We start from the raw sequence: 20,483 nt of genomic DNA, 5'->3' as shown, positions 1-20,483 counted from the left end.
TGGTTGCTCCAGACTGACCCTTGCTTCCCTCAAAAGAAGCAGCCCCTCAGACCTTGCTAGTCTGAGTAAGAAGCCTACTTCGTATCCTGCGTGGGTTGCCTTTGCCAAGGCTTGTTGGCTCCAATCCTGAAGCCGACACCGCCGACAGCGAGAGCCTTCTTGGGACAGTCCGTACCTGACTTCTTTTCGTCGTCTATGACTCCTGGTCCACGTGGCTGCAGAGACGAGCTTCCCATTTGCACCTGATTGCTTCGTGACAACGCCTGGTTCCTTCCTGGTTACATCCTGGTCACTGGCTAGTGACCCAGACTCTGTCCCCTCTGCTTTCAGGTCCTCTTCATCTTCGATCCACCCTTGGATCCACCCGGACTCTTCTCTCCTGGCCACCTGCAGCATCTTTTCTCCAATGCTCCATAGAACTCCACGACGAAACCCGACACACTTTAGGACCTATGCACCCGCTTCCTGTGGGTTAGGTAACGCAAGTACTGCGGTGCTCCTGTAAAGAGTAACTCTCCTAGTGTCCTAGTTTCAAGTGGTTAGCTTCTAGTCCAGTCGAAAGACTCCCAAACCTTTAACTTTCTAACTTTTACGCACCCATTGACTCCTATGTGTGCACGCGTCTGCATTTAGTCACTGCACCCGCATCCCGTGGGCCTCCTGCTCCCTAACTATTGTTAGCCCAGTGTAGCCCCAGCGATGCCCTAGGCCTTACCATTGTTCGTGACGTGGTTCTTATACCACTATTTCAGTATATGGTTTAGCGGGCCACCGCAGCCTATCCATATTTGTGCAACTTTTGTACTATCTATTAAGGTACTTGTTTTGCGACTGTGCTTCTGTGCTCATAAAGAGTTTAGGGGATTGATATAGAAATAAAGACCTATATATTTTGAATTTATATCCTGTGTGGTGTCCTTTCATTTGGAATAAAGGGATTGCATATGGTAAAACAGCTGACTTCACATGCCCTCTTGAGTTTAGTCTAAGACTGCTTTGTCCATGCTACCACTAGGATAGCTGATCTATAAGGTTGACTTTACAGCCATCACCATAAGGGTTGTTTGGACTGGTGCAAGGTGCTCACTAGAATAGTGAACATCATATACCTGGCCAACTTCTCACAATGAGAACGGACCCACACTTTATGCCAAGGTGGTGTCTAAGTTCCACATTAACCAAACTATTCAAATACCTAGTTTTCTTCCAGAAACCAACGACAAACGCAGAAAGGGCACTGCCCACTCTGGACGCCAGACGTGCAGTCATGCACTATATAGAGAGAACTAAGAATCAAAACAATTTTTTGTGTCATTCGCAGACAGCGTCATGGGAAAAGCAGTTACTAAGGGGACAATTGCACGATGGATCGCACAAGCAATACAATTCTGCCACAAACGAGCTGGGCAAGAACTAGCAGAAGGGCCGTGGGCCAATTCAACCAGGAAAAAGGGAGCAACAATAGCATTCCTGGCTAACACTCCCATTCAGGACATATGCCTGGCGGCAACATGGGCCTCAGTTCACACGTTCACAAAACACTACTGTTGGACATACAAATGAACAAAGAAGCACAAGTAGGACAGAAGGTGCTTCAACACATATTCAAAAATCAAGGCTCATCTTCCACCCAGCCGCCACAATAATAACAGACCGCTACAAAGCCAATGCACAGCATAGTGAATCCAGAAAGATTCACGCTGCAAAACGAATAGTTTCTTACCGGTCGTGTAGTTTTGCAGCTTGAAGATCTTTCTGGATTCACTAGCGAACCCACCCACCTCCGCCAGAAAGATGAGACTGGAGAAAGAGGTGGTTAAAACGGGATAAAAGACTTAAACTTACTTTTTAAGGAAAAAGCGGTAAACACAAAAGATTGAAACATTGCCATACTATTCGGATACAGAACACAAACGGGGAAAAAAAGAATCCGAAGATGGCGCCCAAAGTTGGGAGCTTCCATAGGAAGCATGCCGACGTCACAGGAAGGACACCAAAAGGTGGGACGTCGACGCTCACCTGGGCTACGAAAAACAAACAAAAAAAAACCAAAGAAAAGACTACGATTCCTGACCCAACCACTAGACCGCGGAATAATGCACAGCATAGTGAATCCAGAAAGATCTTCAAGCTGCAAAACTACACCGACAGGTAAGAAACTATTCGTTCTGGTGGTACAAAACACCGTAGCCTATCTGTTAAGCCGTCAGACACAACAGATCCACGAGCGGGAACTGCATCCACAAGTACTTCACCCGTTCTTTCAGATGTGGGGACAACCTCAGATAGACCTTTTCGCCACCCACAAACGCCAAATGCTCAAGCTTCTCCGCAAGATACCCACACCCGCTGTCCAAAGGCAATACGATATGGATGAACTGGTCAGGCAAACTTGCGTACGCTTTTCCACCTCTCCCACTGCTTCCACTAGTAGTGCGCAAACTACAGCAACATTCCCTAATTCATTTTAGTTGCTCCAACTTGGACCAGACAACCTTGATACACCACACTGCTGCAACTTTCAGTGGTACCGCACCAAAAGTTATACCTATCCCCACGCCTAATAACTCAGAACCATGGAGAGATCAGACACCCAGACCCAGCTTAGCTCAACCTTGCGATCTGGTTCCCGAGGTCCTAGAATTTGGTTACCTTAACCTTCCTTCTAACTGTATGAACGTTATAGAAGAAGCCAGACGGCCTACCACTAGAGCATGTTATGCAGCCAAGTGGAAACGTTTTGTTCTATATTGTCATAACTACATCAATCCCCTAGATGTCTATTCAACACATCATAGGATACCTACTCACCTACAAAGATGTAACTTAGCATACACATCTATTAGACTACATCTTGCTGCCATGGCAGCATATCTACAAAATAGACAACATCTATCACTTTTTAAAGTACCTGCCATGAAAGCCTTTATGGAAGTACTCAAAAGAAGAATTCCTCCCAGAGCACCACCTTCACCTGTGTGGAATTTAAACATTATTCTCAAACGGCTAATGGGACCTCCCTTTGAACCTTTACACAAATGTGAGATACAATTCTGAACATGGAAGGTAGCTTTCCTAGTAGCTATCGCTTCTCTACACACACAAGGGCAACCCCATATCAAAATCTGGAATAGCTAGGTGGATCGTAAAATGCATACAAGTCTGCTACCACAAAGCTAAACGAACGTTATCTGTTCCTCCTAAAGCCCATTCTAGAAGGAATGGCATTTTTAGGGAATATTCCCTTACATGATATCTGTAAGGCAGCTACATGGTCTACACCTCGCACGTTCACAAAACACTATTGTGTAGATGTACAAACTAAACAACAAGTTACTGTGGGCCAGGCTGTACTCCAAACACTGTTTAAAACTACTGCAACAGATACAGGTGGTCGCCGCTAAGAGTGGGTACTGCTATACAATGTATGCATAGTGTGTAATCTGCAGTTCATATGCCTCGAACGGAAAATGCTACTTACTAGTATGCATCTGTTCTTGGCATGTGGAGTGCAGAGTTGCACACGCCCACCCGCCTCCCCGGCTACTTTTATCTGTTCCAGTATTACCTTAATTAGATACAGCTTACATAAGCATCCTTCCTGTTTCTTACAAAACTCCCATCATTTACCTGCTGGCGAAAAACAATCTAAGGATGGAGCCGTTGCCCATGCGTAGTGTAATCCAAAGGAGGAGTCGCCTATCTCGTGACTTCTAAAGACTTTTCAGGACAAAAACAAACTGCAAACATCCGGGCCCAACACTAGGTGGTGATCTTTGCATAGTGTGTAACTCTGAAGCTCTACATGCCCAGAATAGATGCATACTGGTAAATAGCATTTTCCTTCTGACAACTGCAACAGTTACAGGTTAGTCCCCGCCTTGGGAGCAACTGCTGTATAGTCTATGCACAAGCATGTGATATACAGCTCACATGCCTCGAACGGAAAATGTTACTTACCAGTAGACGTCTGTTCTTGGCACGTAGAGCTGTAGAGTCACATGAGCCCACCCACCTCCCCGGCTACCTATACCTGTTGCAGTTACACTCTTTTAATTTAATACTTATTACATACATGCACATGGTCATCTTTTTACACACTACTAACTCAATTCTCACCCTATGACGGCAAACAATCTAACAATGTAGTCGGTGCCCATGCGAACTATCACCAAAAGGAGTCTTCACCTATCCTGTAACTGGAAAGTCTTTTTCGAAGAAAAACAAACTGCAAACATCTGAACCAAACACCAGATGGCGATCTATGCACAAGCAGGTGAGACTACAGCTCCATATGCCAAAACAGATGTCTACTGGTAAGTAACATTTTCCTTTTCTACTGCTGTATTCTTTATCACCATAGATTTCAGTGTCTTGATGTCATACCAAACATTCTTCGTACCCTTGTTAGTACTATGCCTGTACTTAAGTTAACACTTGGGTTTAAACTGTTTTGCAAATCTATTTGTTTCATACAGTCTTGGAAGATGAAGAGAACAAAAAAGATGATGGCATTTCCTTCAGTTCACAGACTGGACCTACTTGGGCTGGCACAGAAAGGGATTACACATATGATGAGGTATGACATGCAGGCATGCTTTGTGAGTTTCCTAAAAAAGGAATGAATCTGTTTCAGAGTAGACTTATTCTGTCAATCTCATGTGAAGCAGAAGCTGCCTTAGCCTTTTCTGTTTCTCTTCTCTGAATCTCACATTTCCAACGTTAATAAGTTAAAGGCCATAGTGAATAATTCTCTGTAAATATGATGTGGAAGAGCCAGTTAGTAAATGTATTGGAAAACTTAATTGACCTGACAAAAAGGGGATACATTGCAATTTTTAGGCTTTTGTAAACAATGAGTTTATTTAAAGATTAGCGAAATAAATCTGGAGAATTAATTTCAATAGGCTTCCATTGTCACTATATCATTTTTTTCATCCTTCATGTCACAGTTGTTAAATCGGGTCTTCAACATCATGCGTGAAAAAAACCCAGATATGGTAGCAGGAGAAAAGAGGAAATTTGTCATGAAACCTCCTCAGGTGGTCCGAGTAGGAACCAAGAAAACGTCCTTTGTGAACTTCACAGATATCTGCAAACTGTAAGTGGAGTATTGATTTCATAGTTTATGGGTTAATTTCCCATGAATTATAAGGGATTCAGCATTAAGCTTGTTTTGTTATGCTTAAAGCGATCCTACAGACCTACGGCTTCTTTATACATTTTATACATTTTATACATGATATCATAACTGGGCTTTGTTAGCACCAATTTAACCTAAGCCAATGCTGAAACCAAATACGCATCTAGTATTGTAAAGTTGTGATTGCTGAGATTTCAGAAATCAAGTTATTGGGTGGTTTAGCGTGAAAATAAGCGTCTCAGATGGGGAAGGTGAGTGGGCCTCTAGAGTGGAGGGGTTGCAACAAGAGGATCAATCAAAGCATTTGTAAAGCGCACTACTTACCCGTGAGGGTCTCAAGGCGCTGGGGTTGGCGTTGCTGCTCCTGTTAGAAAAGCCAGGTCTTGAGGAGTCATCTGAAGGACAGCAGGTCTTGGGTCTGCTGTAGGTGGATGGGCAGGGTGTTCCAGGTCTTTGCGGCGAGGTGCGAGAACGATCTACCGCCGGAGGTCGCTCTTCGGATGCGGGGACTGTGGCCAGGGCGAGGTCGTCGGAGCATAGCTGGCGGGTGGGGGTGTAGAAGCAGTCGTCTGAGGTACACTGGTCCGGTGTTGTGGAGTGCCTTGTGTGCGTGGGTGAGGAGCTTGAAGGTGATCCTCTTGTTGACGGGGAGCCAGTGCAGGTCTCAGGTGGGGTGTGATGTGGCTGCGGCGAGGGATGCCGAGGATCAGGCGCGAAAGCGTTCTGGATGCGTTGAAGCAGTTTCAGGAGTTTGTCCTAGGCTCCTGCATAGAGTGCGTTGCTGTAGTCTAACCTGCTGCTGCTGAGGGCCTGAGTGATCGTTCTTGTTTCGGTGGGGATCCACTTGTAGATCTTGCGGAGCTAAAAGCGCACTACCAGTTCACAGCCCTAGCCTTTGGACTAAAATCTGCACCAAGGGTCTTCACAAAATGCCTTGCAGCTGTAGCTACCCCTACCTCGACGACTGGCTAATAAAGGCAAGTTCCTAAAAACAATGCCAACTACATGCACAGCGGGTCACACAGAAGCTGACAGAACTGGGATTCTCAATACTCTGGGGGAAATCCTCAATGGAACCAGAACAGGTGAATATCTGTGCGCCCAGGAAGATCAACACCATTCAGAGCAAGGTGTTCCCCAACGGCAAAAGAACACTTGCCCTGCTGAAGGAGACACATCAATACCAGAAGGGGCAAGCTCTGACAGTGAGGACAGCGAGCAAAATCACGGGGATGATGGCGTCCTGCATACACCTAGTCCCCAATATGACTCCACATGAGACCATTCCAAGAATGTCTACAACAACAATGGTCACAAGCTACAGGGAGTTGGGAAGATCTAGTGGTTGAAACACATGCAGGGCAAGAGGAGATAGCATGTTGGAACAAGCAGAACATAACCAGGGGGAAGCCTTTAACACCACCAAACCCAACAGTGACCATCACCACAGACTCATCTCAGAGGGGATGGGGAGCACACATGAACCAGCTCAAGGTGAGCGGTCTGTGGACTCCAACAGAGGCGATCAAACACATAAACTACCGGAAACTAAAGACCGTGTTCCTTGTCCTAAAGGCCTTCCAGAAACAACAGTACAGGCAGAGAGTGTTTATACAAACCGACAACACCACAACGATGTTCTACATCAACAAACCAGGAGGAACACAATCGCTAGCACTATCCAACCTAGCGCATGAGATCTGGAGATGGGCCATCCCACTAGAAATTGACCTCCTGGAAATACACCTACCAGGAAAGGACAACGTGGAGGCAGACAGGCTCAGCAGACCGACATCAGTATCCCATGAGTGGGAGCTCAATGCACAGGAAACGCAAAAGCTATTCAAGAAGTGAGGGACCCCAGAAATAGACCTATTTGCAACACACCAGAATGCAAAATGCCAATACTTCATATCCAGACAACCAGGGGAACAGTCCCAGGGGAATGCCCTATGGATAAGCTGGTTGAAGACATTTGCCTATGCTTTTCCCCCCGATACCACTGATACAGACTGCGCAGCAAATGCAGAACCAGCAACATGGCCCTGATTCTGGTAGCACCACAATGGGCCAGGCAGTCCCAGTTCTCACAAAGAGTGGAGATGGCACAGGGTCCACCACACAAGTTCGCAAAAAGAGACTTGCTCTCCATGCAAAACAGGAAGGTGCTTCACCCAGAGAGCCTCTGCCTAGCAGCCTGGCTCCTGAAGACAGTTTGCACACACAAAACTCCTAGAGCACACTGCAGGTGCTGCGGGGGGCAAGGAGGCCTACCAAACGGAGGTGCTATGTGGCAAAATGGAAACGATTCACACAATGGTGAATCAGGGAAAAGCTACACAAGAAAATCACCAAGGAATCAACAGTGCTAAAATATTTAACACACTTGCTAAAAACAAACCTAACCTGTACCTTGCTGAGCTTACACCTAGCAGCGATAGTAGCCAACACAAGAGGGGAGATTGGAAAAAGCTTCTGTTCGAGGCATATGAGCTGCAGATCTCACACTGAGCATTAGATCGCCACCTGGTGTTGGACTCTGATGATTGCATGTTGTTGTCATCTTGGAAGAAGTCTTTGTAGTCACAAGATAGGTGACTCCTCCCTTGGACAATAGTGCGCATGTGCATCGACTCCATCCTTAGATTGTTTTTTTCCGCCACTGGGTTCGGATGCAACTTTTCCGCTCCAGTTCGAAAACTACTTTCAAAGTACCTCTATGCGAAAAAACTTATTTTTTTTTTTGATCAGATATATTTTATTGAGTTCCACAGTGCAACAAAATACAGCGGGAGAAGACAACAAATACAATCATCATTGGCAAGGCAAGAAAATAAACGCTGCAGGCGTTGGCAAGTGTCGCTAAAGTCCGGCCGGCTGAGAAACTGAGCAGGCATTTAAAATCATGCGGCAAAAACAAGCCCATCTCCAAGTGCAAGAACTCTTTTCTACCCCCCCCCCCCCCCCCAAACTGAACCCCCCCTCTGCCCCCCAGCCAACTCCCCCCCCAACGAAGCCCCCCCCCCCCCCCCCCCACCCCCTCGGTGTGTTACTGGTAAGCATAACGGGGATCGAGCGAGGACTGGGTTAGACCTTGTGTTCTGCCCTGGTCGTCTCCCCTCGGAATTCCTCCGCCAGTCTCAGGACTCTCAGGTATTTCGGGCATGTGAGCTCCGTGAATTCTTGAGACAGTAAAGACAGAAGTGGTTGCCATGTCTCACGGAAGGCGTCTGAGGTCTGTGTGAGCGAGGCCTGGATTCTCTCCATCCCCAGGATATACCATAGCTTTTGCAGCCACCCCGTGTGTGTGGGTTTCCTCTGCGTGCCCCATAGTGACAGAATGTGGTGGGTCGCCGCCCCCATGGCCAGCCCCATCTGCCGCCCCCGCAAGGACTTAAGAGGGAACATGAGTGCATTGGGGAGCCCAAGAACCGTGTATGCCGGGAAGCGCGGGATGTCAGTGTCAAAGTAAGTGTTGATGTCGTTCAGCACCACCTCCCAGTACTCCTTAACAGCCTCGCAGTCCCATAGTATGTGAAGCATGGTCCCGGTGTGTCCGCACCCCCTCCAGCAAGTGGGATCCCTGCTTGGGTTACCCTGGTGAAGGCGTTCGGGGGTCAGGTGCCAGTAGCTTGCAATTTTCACCGCAGCCTCCCTGCTAGCTGTGTTTCGCGCAGTGTGATGTGCTCTGTGAAATATGTCCCGCCATTCCCTATCAGACAACGAGCGTTCCAACTCCCGCTCCCACCGTTTCTGGCCTGCAGAGCGTTCCTCAGGGGGGGGTGGAGAGAGCAAGAGGTAAAGTTCGGTAATGGACCCAGAGTCTGACTTTTTAGTCACGAGCCATTTCTCGTATGGAGTCATTGGGCGACCCACTAGCGGGGCAACCTCAGGGTGAGTCAGCCAGTGGCGGAGTTGGAAATACCGGTAGCGGCGGGGCCTAACGAGGGCGTAGCCCGCCACCACTTCGTCCCACGGGAGGAAGCCATCCGTGTCAAACAAGTGGCCCGCCGAACGGCATTCCGACACTCGCCACTGGGGAAACGAGCCCGGCGGGAGCCCCGGGGGGAAGGCTGGGTTGTCCAACAGGGGTGTCATTGGTGACGGAAAAGTCGTGAGGCCCTTTGGGACCGCGGTGGCGTTCCAGACCTGTAGTAGGGTCCTAATGATAGGGGATTTTCTCATGTATGCCGGCCTGTCCTGGCGCGCCAGGAAAGGGACCTTCCACAGCGGCATGCCCGCCATGGCCCTGTCCTGGAATAACCAGTGTTTTTCGGAGGTGGGTCTGGACCACTCCAGCAGATAACGGAGTTGCGCAGCCTGGAAATAGCGGCGCAAGTCCGGGATGCCCAGGCCCCCCTCGGCTGTAACCCGCAACGCCAGGTCGCGACGAAGTCGGGGTCGCTTGCCCGCCCACACATAGTTGTTCAGGGCATCTTGGAGCTTCTTGATCATCCCCAGCGGGGGGGTGACCGGGAGAGTCTGGAAGAGGTAGAGGATCTTAGGGAGAAGAGTCATTTTAACGGCCGCTATGCGTCCCAGCCAGGACAGTGGTTTTTGCCTCCAGCGAGCGATATCCCCTTGCACCCGGGAAAGCAGTGTAGTGTAGTTAAGGTCGATCGTTTGAGCAGTAGCGGGAGCCAAATCTATCCCTAGATATGGTACAGTGGTGCTGACTTCCAGACCCCCTATGTGAAGCGCGCAACTGTGAGCAGGCTTGGTGTTGCGCCCTAGTGGGAGGACCACTGATTTCTGAACATTCATCTTAAAACCCGATACCGCGGAAAAGGCCTCCATTTCAGACAGGAAGGCGGGTAGGGAGACCTTGGGATTGTCCACCGCGACCAATATGTCGTCTGCGTATAGGCTGATCGTTTGCTCCGTGCCCCCGAACCGGACACCCGTGATTGCCCCATTATCCCGGATCCGTTGAGCGAAGGGCTCGACGTATAGGGCGAATAAGAGAGGCGAGAGCGGACAGCCCTGTCGTTTGCCGCGTCGGATATCAAACGGTTTTGAGCTGAGCCCGTTCACCTTTATTGTCGCTCTGGGCGCCGCATAGCAGCCTCCTATCCAAGAGCGGAACCGGGGGCCGACCCCAAATTTTGCCAGAGTGTGATCGAGAAATCGCCAGTCCACTCTGTCGAACGCTTTCTCGGCGTCCACTGAGAGCAGTGCGGCGTCCGAGGCGTTGTAGTGGGCTTTGTCGATGACATGCAGTATGCGTTTGGTGTTGTCTGCGCATTGGCGGGAGGGGACAAATCCTGCCTGGTCGGGCTCAATAATGCCCGGGAGGCAAGGGCCGAGGCGTGAAGCCAAGATGCTCGTGAAAAGTTTCAGGTCGACATTGAGCAGAGATATCGGCCTATAGGCCGCGCACCTCTTGGGATCCTTCCCCGGCTTTGGCAGGACCACGACGTCTGCCTCCAACATCTCTGCCGGGATCGACCCCTGCCCCCCGAAGGAATTAAAAAGCTTCGTGAGAACCGGCGCGAGGAGGTGGCAAAAAGTTTTATAAAAACCCGCGGAAAAACCGTCTGGGCCTGGAGCCTTCAGGGGCTTAAGTCTGGCAATGGCCGACACCACCTCCTCCAGCCGGATTGGGCTATCCAGGGCGCTGGTGTTAGACTCAGTGAGGGAAGTGACTTCCACGGTCTCGAGATAGGCCCGCCCGGCCTCGCCCGCGATGGCCGGGTCCGCGGCGTAGAGCTGGGCATAAAAGGCGCGGAAAGCTTCGGCAATGCTAGCATCGTCTCGGAACTCCTCGCCACCGTCCCCCTGAATGACCGGGACTCTGGAGCGGACCGTTTTGGCTTTAAGGGTGCTGGCCAGGAGGCGACCTGTTTTATCGCCCCCCACGTAGTACGTGTGGCGGAGGCGGAGCGCTGCATATTCCGCCCTGTCGAGGTCCAGGCCCGCAAGCTGGGCCCTAGCCGATTTAAGCTGGCGCCAGATGCGGGGGGCTCCCGTGCGGCTGTGGGCCCTTTCCAGTGTCGCTACCTGCTCTTCCAGCTCTTTCCGGCGGTCCCTGCGCTCTTTGTTGTCTGCGGCCGCTATCGCTATGATGTCTCCCCTGACTACCGCTTTGAGTGCCCCCCACAGGGTCGCCTGGGTTACCTCCCCATTGTCGTTAACCCCCAAATAATCAGTGATGGTCTGTGAAAGCCTCCGGACCGTCCCCTGCCTGGACAGTAGGCTCTCCCGAAGCCTCCAGCGTCCCCTGTGTGGGGGCGTGTGAGGAACGCTCAGCTGAATGACCACTGCGTCATGGTCCGACAGTGCTGCTGGGGTAATGTCAATGTCTGTAAGCGTGGGAAGGAGGTCAGCAGAGCACAGGAAGTGGTCTATTCTGGCGTAGGTGTGGTGGACCGCGGAGTAGAAAGTGTACCCTGGGGCAGTGTGGTGAAATTCCCGCCAAGCATCTATCAACCCCCTATCTGTGAGCCACTGCTTTCCCGCTGCTGAAAGTGCCCCTGAGTCCCCAAACCTCTTGCCCGATCTGTCTTTCTCATTGTCCATGACCAGGTTCAGGTCCCCCCCGATCAAGACATGCCTCAGGTCGCCAGACAGCGCCTCCGACAGGGCCCCCCGCAGGAAGGCCTCCTGGCGGGCGTTAGGCGCGTAGAGCGATCCCAGAGTGAAAGAGAGTGTGCCAATGTGGATAGAGTAAGCAAGGAGTCTGCCCTTGATCTCGGCCACCTTACCGCCCACCTGCCCCTTAAAATGCCTAGATACTAGGAGAGCCACCCCCGCCTTCTTCTCGGGAGTCGCCGAGAAAAACTGCTGCGGGAAGGCCTTAGCTTTCATGCGGTGCCAGTCCTTAGCCAGCAGGTGCGTCTCTTGCAGCAAGCAGATTTCAGCCCCTGAATGTTCTAGAAAGGAAAGCACTGCCCTGCGTTTGATCGGGTTGTTAAGCCCCTTCACATTGAGAGATAGGACACGGACCCCCTCAACTGCCATGGGAGATTGTGGGAAGGGAGTGCCGCGGGGCCAGCCCCCGCCCGCCCACCCCGTATCCTGCAGTACTTAGCACATCCCGAACACACCGAGTACCCCCCCCCAACCCCGAACATGTCCCCCCCCAAACCCAAAACCCAACCCAACAATCCCCAACAAGAACACATTGTCCGGAGCCTATGCGGCAATTGTCCAGGCCCCTGGTGAAGTCTCTGAAAATGGGAAGACGTGGCAATGGCGGACCTGGAGCCCCCCGTCCCGCCCCCCATACATCGTGTTATGCATTAGTCTACCTTCTCCTACTCCTCAAGGCACAGCCGCAGTGTCCGTGGAGACTTTCTGAATCGCCGCGGCATGTTCCATCTCGACCTCCGAGGGGTCCGGCTTGAACCCTTTCCTGGGGGAACGGCGGTTCCGCACTGTTTGCCAGCCGTCCGCCTGGGAGCGGGAAGATCGTGCTTGGGAGGGTCCGGGGCCCTCGTCGTCGTCCTGGTTCTCCCCCTCTGCTGCGAGGCCCAGCACTGCACAAGTGTCCCGTAGGGACCGAAGCTGGTGAAGCGTGCCGTTCCATTTAAAAATCAATCTAAAGGGATGGCCCCATGAGTACGGGATACCTTTATCTCGGAGAAAAGTAGTCGCCACCTTGAATGTTCGCCTCTTTTGGAGAGTGATCGCTGAAAGGTCTTGGAAAAGCTCGATGGCGTGGTCCCTGAAGTGGAGAGGTTGCTTTTGGCGGGCGGCCTTCAGGATGCGCTCCTTGAGGGGGTAGTCCGGGAGGAAGGCCAGGATGTCGGGCGGGGGGGCCGGCGCCTTGCGTGCCACGCCGACCCGGTGGGCCCTGTCGATGCGAATGTCGAGGTCGTCTCCCTCTCCCAGGACCTCCCGGAATAAGTCCCGCAGGTAGGCGGCAACATCGCTCCCCTCTGCCTTGAGCGGCACGTTCCTCACCCGGATATTGTTGCGCCTGGACCGGTTTTCCAGGTCCTCGGCGTGCGCCTGGAGCTGAGGCTGTTGGTCGTGGAGCCGGAGTATTTCTTGCTGCAAATGTTCCACCTCCGCGCTCCTGGTTTGGTCGGATGCCTCAACGGCCGCCACCCGCTCACCAATGTCGTCGACATCGCGGCGGAGTTCCCTGAATTCCCCCGCCATATCTTGCCGGAGGGTCTGAAAGTCCGCTTTAAGGGAGGAGAACAGGTCCTCCATGAAGGCCTTGGTGGCAGGAGTGTCGCCCTCCTCGCGCTCTTTGCCTTTGGGTGAGGGGGCCGTCGTCGGCTTGTCCGGGCTCTTGTCTCCCTTGGAGGCCCCTTTCGCCAGCATGTCGGGGATAGTTTGGCCCCTCCGGCGGCCGTTATTGGACATCTCGGGGGAGCCCGGTCCGCGCCGTACCCCAGACCGCGTGGGAAATGGCCGCCCAGCGGCCGGTGATTAGCGTCCCCGGGCTCTGGCTCTGGTCTCCGGCTGGTGGGGGCGCGGGGTCGTCTCGTCTCAGGGGCTCGTAGTACCTCACCCCCCTGTAGGGAGAGGGGGGAGGGCCCAAGCCGGGGCCTCACGTAGATCCTCTGGTCGCCGCCTCCGCGCTCCCCCTCTGGGCCGTCCGCGGGGTCCTCCCAGGGTCGCCGGCGGGGCCGCTGCTTGCACCGCTGACTCCACGAGCGGGTCACTGCTCCTGGCGCCGCTCCTTCGGTCCGGCCTCCCCGATCTCAGGCGCCTCCCCGCGGGCCCGGCTCCGCGGCTCCGCACTCGGCTGCGCCGTCCAATCTGGCGCCAAGGGGTCCGGGGCCGCCGCACGACCTTGGCGGGTGGGTCCGCCCGGGGCTTCCGGGGCCGAATCAACGGACAGATGGCCTCCTGTCTGGTTCAGCAAGTTGGGGCACCCTGCACCCCAAGATTGGGCGAGATGCCGCGGCGTGGCTATGCAACGGGGGGATCGGGACGAGGAGCTCCACGAAAACGCGTCCTCTCAGGCCGCCATCTTAGCCACGCCCCCGAAAAAACTTATTTAAAACTTCTTCAAACAACTTTCGATATCAAGTACCATCGACTACACTACTTCAGTTCTATTCCGGTCGTCGACGCGGGCTGTTGGGCCCATCCACGGTTGTGAGGCCTATAGCTCATGGAAAGGTCGCCATTTAAGAAATGCCAGTGTGGAGCAAAATTCCCACATAGTGACCAGCACAAGGTCTGTAACCTATGCTTATCACCAGAGCACGACAAATCTGGCTGTCCAGCCTGGGCATCCTTTCGATCCAAAAAGACCAATCTGGATCAGAGGGCCAGTCAACACACCATGCAGAGATCAGGTCTGGAACCCGTGGACATCTTCGAGGGTCCAGATGTACCAGAGGAAGATTGCGAAGATATCGAAATCGTATCCGGGGCAGACTACTCTGATGATTCCATACCTTCGGGACTCCATACCTTTGGGTCAACGCGCGAGTACTACTGCCCCTACCCCAGTCCCAACAAAATCGAAGGCAAAGGTCAACACTCCGCCTCCGGGGCCCAGTCGCGACCCAAAAACGACTTCAGAAGCCCCGCCTTGAGCACGGCTCCAAAGAAAATACTAAAGCCTTCCGGTAGTTCGGGACCGAGCAAACCGCACGTCAGATAGCACCAGCTCCCTCGGCACAGAAGCTGAAAGAAGTCCCAGTTCCGAAAACCAATACGAAACAGTCGACTCCGAAGTATAGGTCGGCTCAGAAAATGATAAAGCCTACTTCCGACGCTTTAAAGCCGACGAAACTAGTTTTGGTTCCAGAACCAAAGGACTCTTAACACAACTCCTAAGGCTAACGATAAAGGACCATGTTCGTAACCGAAGAAATCGGCACCGAAAACAGTTCCTCAAGAAGAACTTTTTTAACCGGATCATACACCGGAAAAGATCTATATTGATCTACACACAGGACGTGTGTCCACTGTACCACACAGGAAGAGGAAATTAGACACCGCACCTCCACCTACAGTGCCTGTGAAGGACTCTGCCACATCTCCTATGCACCCTTCTTCTTTTAACCTTCCTCTATCCCACATCCTCTTCCTTTACCTATTTCACCTCAAAATTCTCCTCCTCATTTTTCACCACCACATACACCTCCTCTTAATAATGATGATGATGGTATGGGGGAGGCGGTGACCCAAATGATCCTTTTTACTACCCAACGGATCGAACTGATTGGGAGTACCCAATATCACAGGATGTACTAGATATTCCTGATCTACATCCATACCCATCCAAACCATCTCCTCTAGAAGATATTGGGTTCGGACAATTAATAAATAGGGCTGCTATCTATCATGGTTTCACAAAGCACTCAGATGAGGCAGAAGAGGATTTCTTACTAGATACTTTTAAACAATCGCAAAAATCAGTTCAAATACTACCTATGATTAATGGGGTTATAAAGCACGCACCGGAAGTGTTTAAAGATCCTGTACGTGCTAGGACCATACACCCTAGAATAGAAAAGAAATATAGGCCTGCTCCTGGGGATCCTGCCTACATTAAAGGACAGCTACCTTTAGATTCCGTAGTAGTTCCCAACGCTAGAAAGCTAGCAATCTCCCAAACATCAGGTGAAGCACCACCTCCTGATAAAGAATCAAAAAGAATAGACGCTTCAGGTAAAAACAGCTGCCCGGGCAAGCAATACATGGCGCATAGCTAACACACAAACCCTACTCGCAAGATGACAGGGCTCATTATGGCCGCCGGCCACACGCTGGACCCCATCTTCTCCACAGCCACCCACGTCACCTTCGACCACACCACCGAACACCACTGGACCGACCACCTCTGCATTCATTTCACCTTCAAGAAACCAACCACGCTCCTCCGCACCCAACAGCTGCCTCACCGCTGCTGGAGCAAAGTCACCGAAGCCTGGCTGATCACCACCCTTGCCCAGAACCCACCCACCGACCCCACCAACCCAGACGCCGCAGCCTTCAACCTCAGACAGTGGATCGACGACTGCACCAACACCCTCGCCCTAATCAAGAAACCCTCCAACAACCACGCCAGCAAGAGAGCCATCTGGTTCACCGACTAGCTCCAGACCTCCAAACGCCCATGCCGATAACTGGAGAAAATATGGCTCCACGAACGCACACCGAACAACTACGCAGCCCACAAGGACGCCACCCACAGACATCACCACCTCATCAGATTAGCCAAGAGATCCTCCTTGAAAGACCACTTGGACAACAACGCACATGACAGCGAAGAGCACTTTAGCATCGTAAAGGAACTCTTCAACCCAACGGCAACGACATGCCGCCCTCACAAGAACTGTGCGACTCACTAGCAATCATCTTCCACCGCAAGATCGCGGACATCCACGTCCGCTTCAACACCACAACCGCCCGACTACGCCAGACTCCACCTCCCCTGCGAACACCACCAGCGCCATCCGCCTAACCTCCTGTTCAAACGTCAACGAGGCACGCAAGGTCATGAACTCCATCCACTCAGGTTCTTCGTCAGACCTGTGCCCACACCACGTATTCAACAAAGCCAGACGCAGCCATCGCACCCCAACTACGGAAGGTCATCAACATCTACTTCGAAACCGCGATATTGCCGGAAGGCTAGAAGCACGCTGAAATCAACGCCCTCCTCAAGAAGCCCAAGGAGGACCTCAAGAACTTCAGGCCCATCTCCCTGCTCCTGTTCCCGGCTAAGGTCATCGAGAAAATAGTCAACAGGCAACTGGTCCGCCACCTGGAAGACAACATCTTGGACCCGTCCCAGTCCGGATTCAGACGAAACCACAGCACCGAGACAACCCTCATCGCCGCCATAGACTACATCAGGTGCCAACTAGACAACGGCGTAAAATCAGTCCTCATCCTTCTGGACCGGTCGGCCGCCTTCGACGTGGTCTGCCATCGCACTCTAAAGACACGCCTCCTAGAATCCAAGAGAAGGCCCTTGACTGGACCACGTCCTTCCTCACCGGCAGAACCCAGAGCGTCCACCTCCCACCCTTCCGATCTGAAGCCACCGACCTCATTTGCGGCGTCCCCCTGAAGTCTCCCCTAGTTGCACAGGGGGTGGGGGTCCTGTAGAAATTGGGGAAATACTTTTTAAGTATGGTTTTATAAGCCCTGGTGTGAGAAGGTGGCCTGATATGTAGTGCTCACTATTCTAGTGAACACTATGTATCAGTCCAACAACCCTTATTGATGATTGGTTGTAAGTCAACCTTATAGACCAGCTATCCTAGTAGCGTGGATATGAGCAGTCTTCGGGCTAAACTCTAGAGGGAGTGTTAAGCCAGCTGTTATACCAATACATATACCCCTTGAACACCAAGTGAAAGGACACCACACAAGTGTTATGAAAATAAACAGTGTATTTATTTAGATCACAACAGCCCTGTACTCTTTATGAGGACAGGGTACTAAGCACACAACAAAACTCTTAGGAAAATACTTCAAGTTGCACAATTTACACAAATGCCCGAGGGGCACGAAAAACCATATACTATGAAAGTGGAATGCGAAATTACTAGCAGGTAAGTACTGTACTAATAGGCTTTGGAATCGCTAGGACTACGTTACTGAACCTTCAGATTACTAGTAGGAGGCCTAGGGGACTCGGGTGCAGAGTGTGCACTCTCACGCGGGATGCGGGACAAAGTCTATGGGAGCTAGTAAAGGCAAAGTTTGTGTTCTCGGGCGAACCCGATAAGGTAGATCGAAAACGACAGTGGATCCTGATCCTTGGATAGTGAGGCTATGCTGGGGCACCAAAATGCCGAGTTTACCTAGCCCAGGGGCTGCAGCTGCATAGGTCTCAAAAGACGTCGGGAATCCTCGTAGACGAACCAGTAGCCTGAAGAAAGAAGTTGCTGGCAGGCGACCAGTGAAGATTGTTCGAGTGATCCAAGCCTGGATCGAAGATGGATGACACCTGAAAGCAGAGGGGACCAAGTTCGTGACCACTAGCCAGTGATCAGATGGCACCAGATGGTAGTCACCTCGACTAGGTGAGTGGGCGACTCTGTGCTCTGCAGTCTCACGGACCAGGAGGCGTTGTCGGCGACCAGGATGGAGGTGCGAGCTGTCTCACGATGGATGAAGCTGTCGACGTCGCTGGACCCAGGATTGGGGCAACAAGTCTTGGCAAATTCAAGCCCACGCGGTGGACTCAAAATGGCGTCTGGAGTGGACCAGGAGGGTCCGGGGTGCTCCTCTTTTGGAAGGGAGCAAGGGGCAGTCTGGAGCAACCAGACCAGCAGCAGTGATGTCGTCGGGCGTCGTTAAGGCCACAAGCCAGCGGGCTAGTAGCCAAACAACGCGGTGAGCAGCAAAAAGCAGAAGGGCCCCACGCAGATCGTGGAGATGCTGGGAGGCTGGACTTCGGTGCTGGAGCTGCTCAGGGTCGGGGCTTCTTGGACCCCAAAGCACTCACCAGAGGATCCCTCGGCGGTCGTGCTGAATAGAAGTCGTGCAGTTCTGATGATGGCCGGTCCCTCGAGGTCTCTTCGCACCTACGGTTCTCAGCTTAGCTGTAGAGTTAGGTAGAGGTTAGAGGTGCCAGGGAAGCCGGGTCTCGTCGTGCTGGTCGGTCGGAATCCTGAGGAAGGACGTGCAGCAAACCGCAGAGTTCTTAGATGGTGCCTGCGGGTGCAGGGTGACTACTCCTTAGCCACAAGGGAGAAATCTTGAGAAGAAGTCGAGAGTTCCTTTCGTAGAAAGTAGTTTCTTGATTCAAAGATCTGATCTGGAAGGGTCCCCGCTCCTGCCTTTATCCTAAAGAAAGGGGTGGGTATGCGACTAGGTCCTGCCCTAGGGGTGGGACCAGGAAGGGGGGTGGTTACACCCCTCTCCCATGCCGGACTTTCCCCAGGCCAGGGGCTGGTGTGACCCTGGAACTGGTTCTAGCCGACAGATGCGTAGTGAGCACCGGGGTGCCACTTGCAGTCCTCTTCCTGTAAAGCCCTGCCTACCCAGGATACACAAAACCCTGTCTGGGATGGTGCTAGCACCGCCCCTGACAGGAAACCCTTTGTCCAAGCTCTCCTCGCTGGAAGGACTCCCAGCAGCAGGAGGTGAGACTCGTGTCTGTGGTGGCAGCATCCATTTTGTGGAGCTGAGGCTTCAGTTAACTTTAACCGGGGTTCACAGTTACATACATGTCGTGTCCCTCTAGAAGGGTGGAATGCTAACCCCGTCGCCAGAATTGGCGAGGGGTTAGTATTCCAATTCGTATGACACCTTACTCGACATGTTTTGATAAAGCAATACCAGAGATAGCATTTAACCGCGAGGATTATAATGCACTTAAGAGTATATGGTATGCGTTATCCTGGAACAGCTATTAGGACTTGGTTCCGCAAGCTTCAGACGGGCTCAGCTCATGCCAGAGCACCATTTCACACGATTGCAAGCACTCTGCCTTCAGGATTGTCAAGGCCTGCCATAGGAGGGACTGATAGGAATCTGTGTGTCCATTTTAGGGTTAGATATAGGTATACTATATCTAAAGCAAAGGGTGATTACACCACCTTGCCCCAGCTGTCGTGCAGCCAGTTGTCAGATTTAGATGGCCATCCAGGGGTGGCATAATACATGCTTCAGCCCCTGGTAGGCCCTGGGTACACCTATGCCCTGAGTTTCAGGGTCTGATAAGGTGGCCCAGTACCAATTGGAAATGTACCTAAGGTACATGGAATCCATTTTAGAGAGAGAGCAGTAGGCCTGGGGTCCTGATTGGCAGGGCCCCAGGTCAACTAAGTCGGAAAACCAGGAAAACACCAGGCAAAAAGTTGGGGGCAACCATAGTCAGGTATCCACCTTCCTACACCTGGTTCTTGAAAAGTGGCCCAGGTCATTTTCCCTATTGCAAAGCCCATGGCCCATAGGTTAACATGGTAGGAAGTGATTGATTAATAAATATTGATAAGAGAGGACTAGCCGGACCGTTCAAAGGCTTCCCAGAATGGTCTTAGTAAATCCAACTATATTCTATTGTTGAATTTCTCCTAAAGTGTACATACAATAAGTTGAGACTTTTTTGTTTGTAAGTCCAAATTCAGCCTTTCAGTGGTCTGCCCTGATTGGTCAGAGTTAAGTGGATTAGCCAGGCTGCTGGGAGGGCAGTGTGCTGTTATATAGGAATGCCAGGCCAGGAGGAGGCGTCGTAGACTACGTTCTTCAAAGGCAGGGGAGGCCTGGGTTTCAGTCCACTGACAGTCGTGACCCAGGGTCAGGGCTAGGCTTAAGGAAGGTATGTGCAGATGGTAGGGGGTGCGTTTAGCCAGCTCTTGCCTCCTTGCTGGAAAATCACCATTAAGGATTTGGAAGAATGATGCACTCTGGGACAAACTAATGCCACACTCCACAGGATGTGGTCAGAACTATGAGCAGTTGC

The 20,483-nt window shown here is 51.9% G+C and overlaps 1 protein-coding gene across 1 annotated transcript in view; it reads left to right on the top strand.

Annotated features, from left to right (window-relative positions):
- The window catches only part of EIF2S2 (eukaryotic translation initiation factor 2 subunit beta), a 482,918-nt gene that overhangs the window by 179,706 nt on the left and 282,729 nt on the right, over positions 1–20,483 (top strand). The window contains exons 5-6 of the mRNA XM_086932192.1: positions 4,479–4,579; positions 4,953–5,101. Of these exons, the coding sequence (XP_086788318.1) occupies positions 4,479–4,579; positions 4,953–5,101 (250 nt within the window). The remainder of the gene's footprint in view (positions 1–4,478; positions 4,580–4,952; positions 5,102–20,483) is intronic.

Source organism: Lissotriton vulgaris, chromosome 7, assembly GCF_964263255.1.
Source record: "Lissotriton vulgaris chromosome 7, aLisVul1.2, whole genome shotgun sequence".
In the NCBI taxonomy this organism is placed as follows: Eukaryota; Metazoa; Chordata; class Amphibia; order Caudata; family Salamandridae; genus Lissotriton; species Lissotriton vulgaris.
This window is presented reverse-complemented; position numbering and strand designations above follow the sequence as displayed.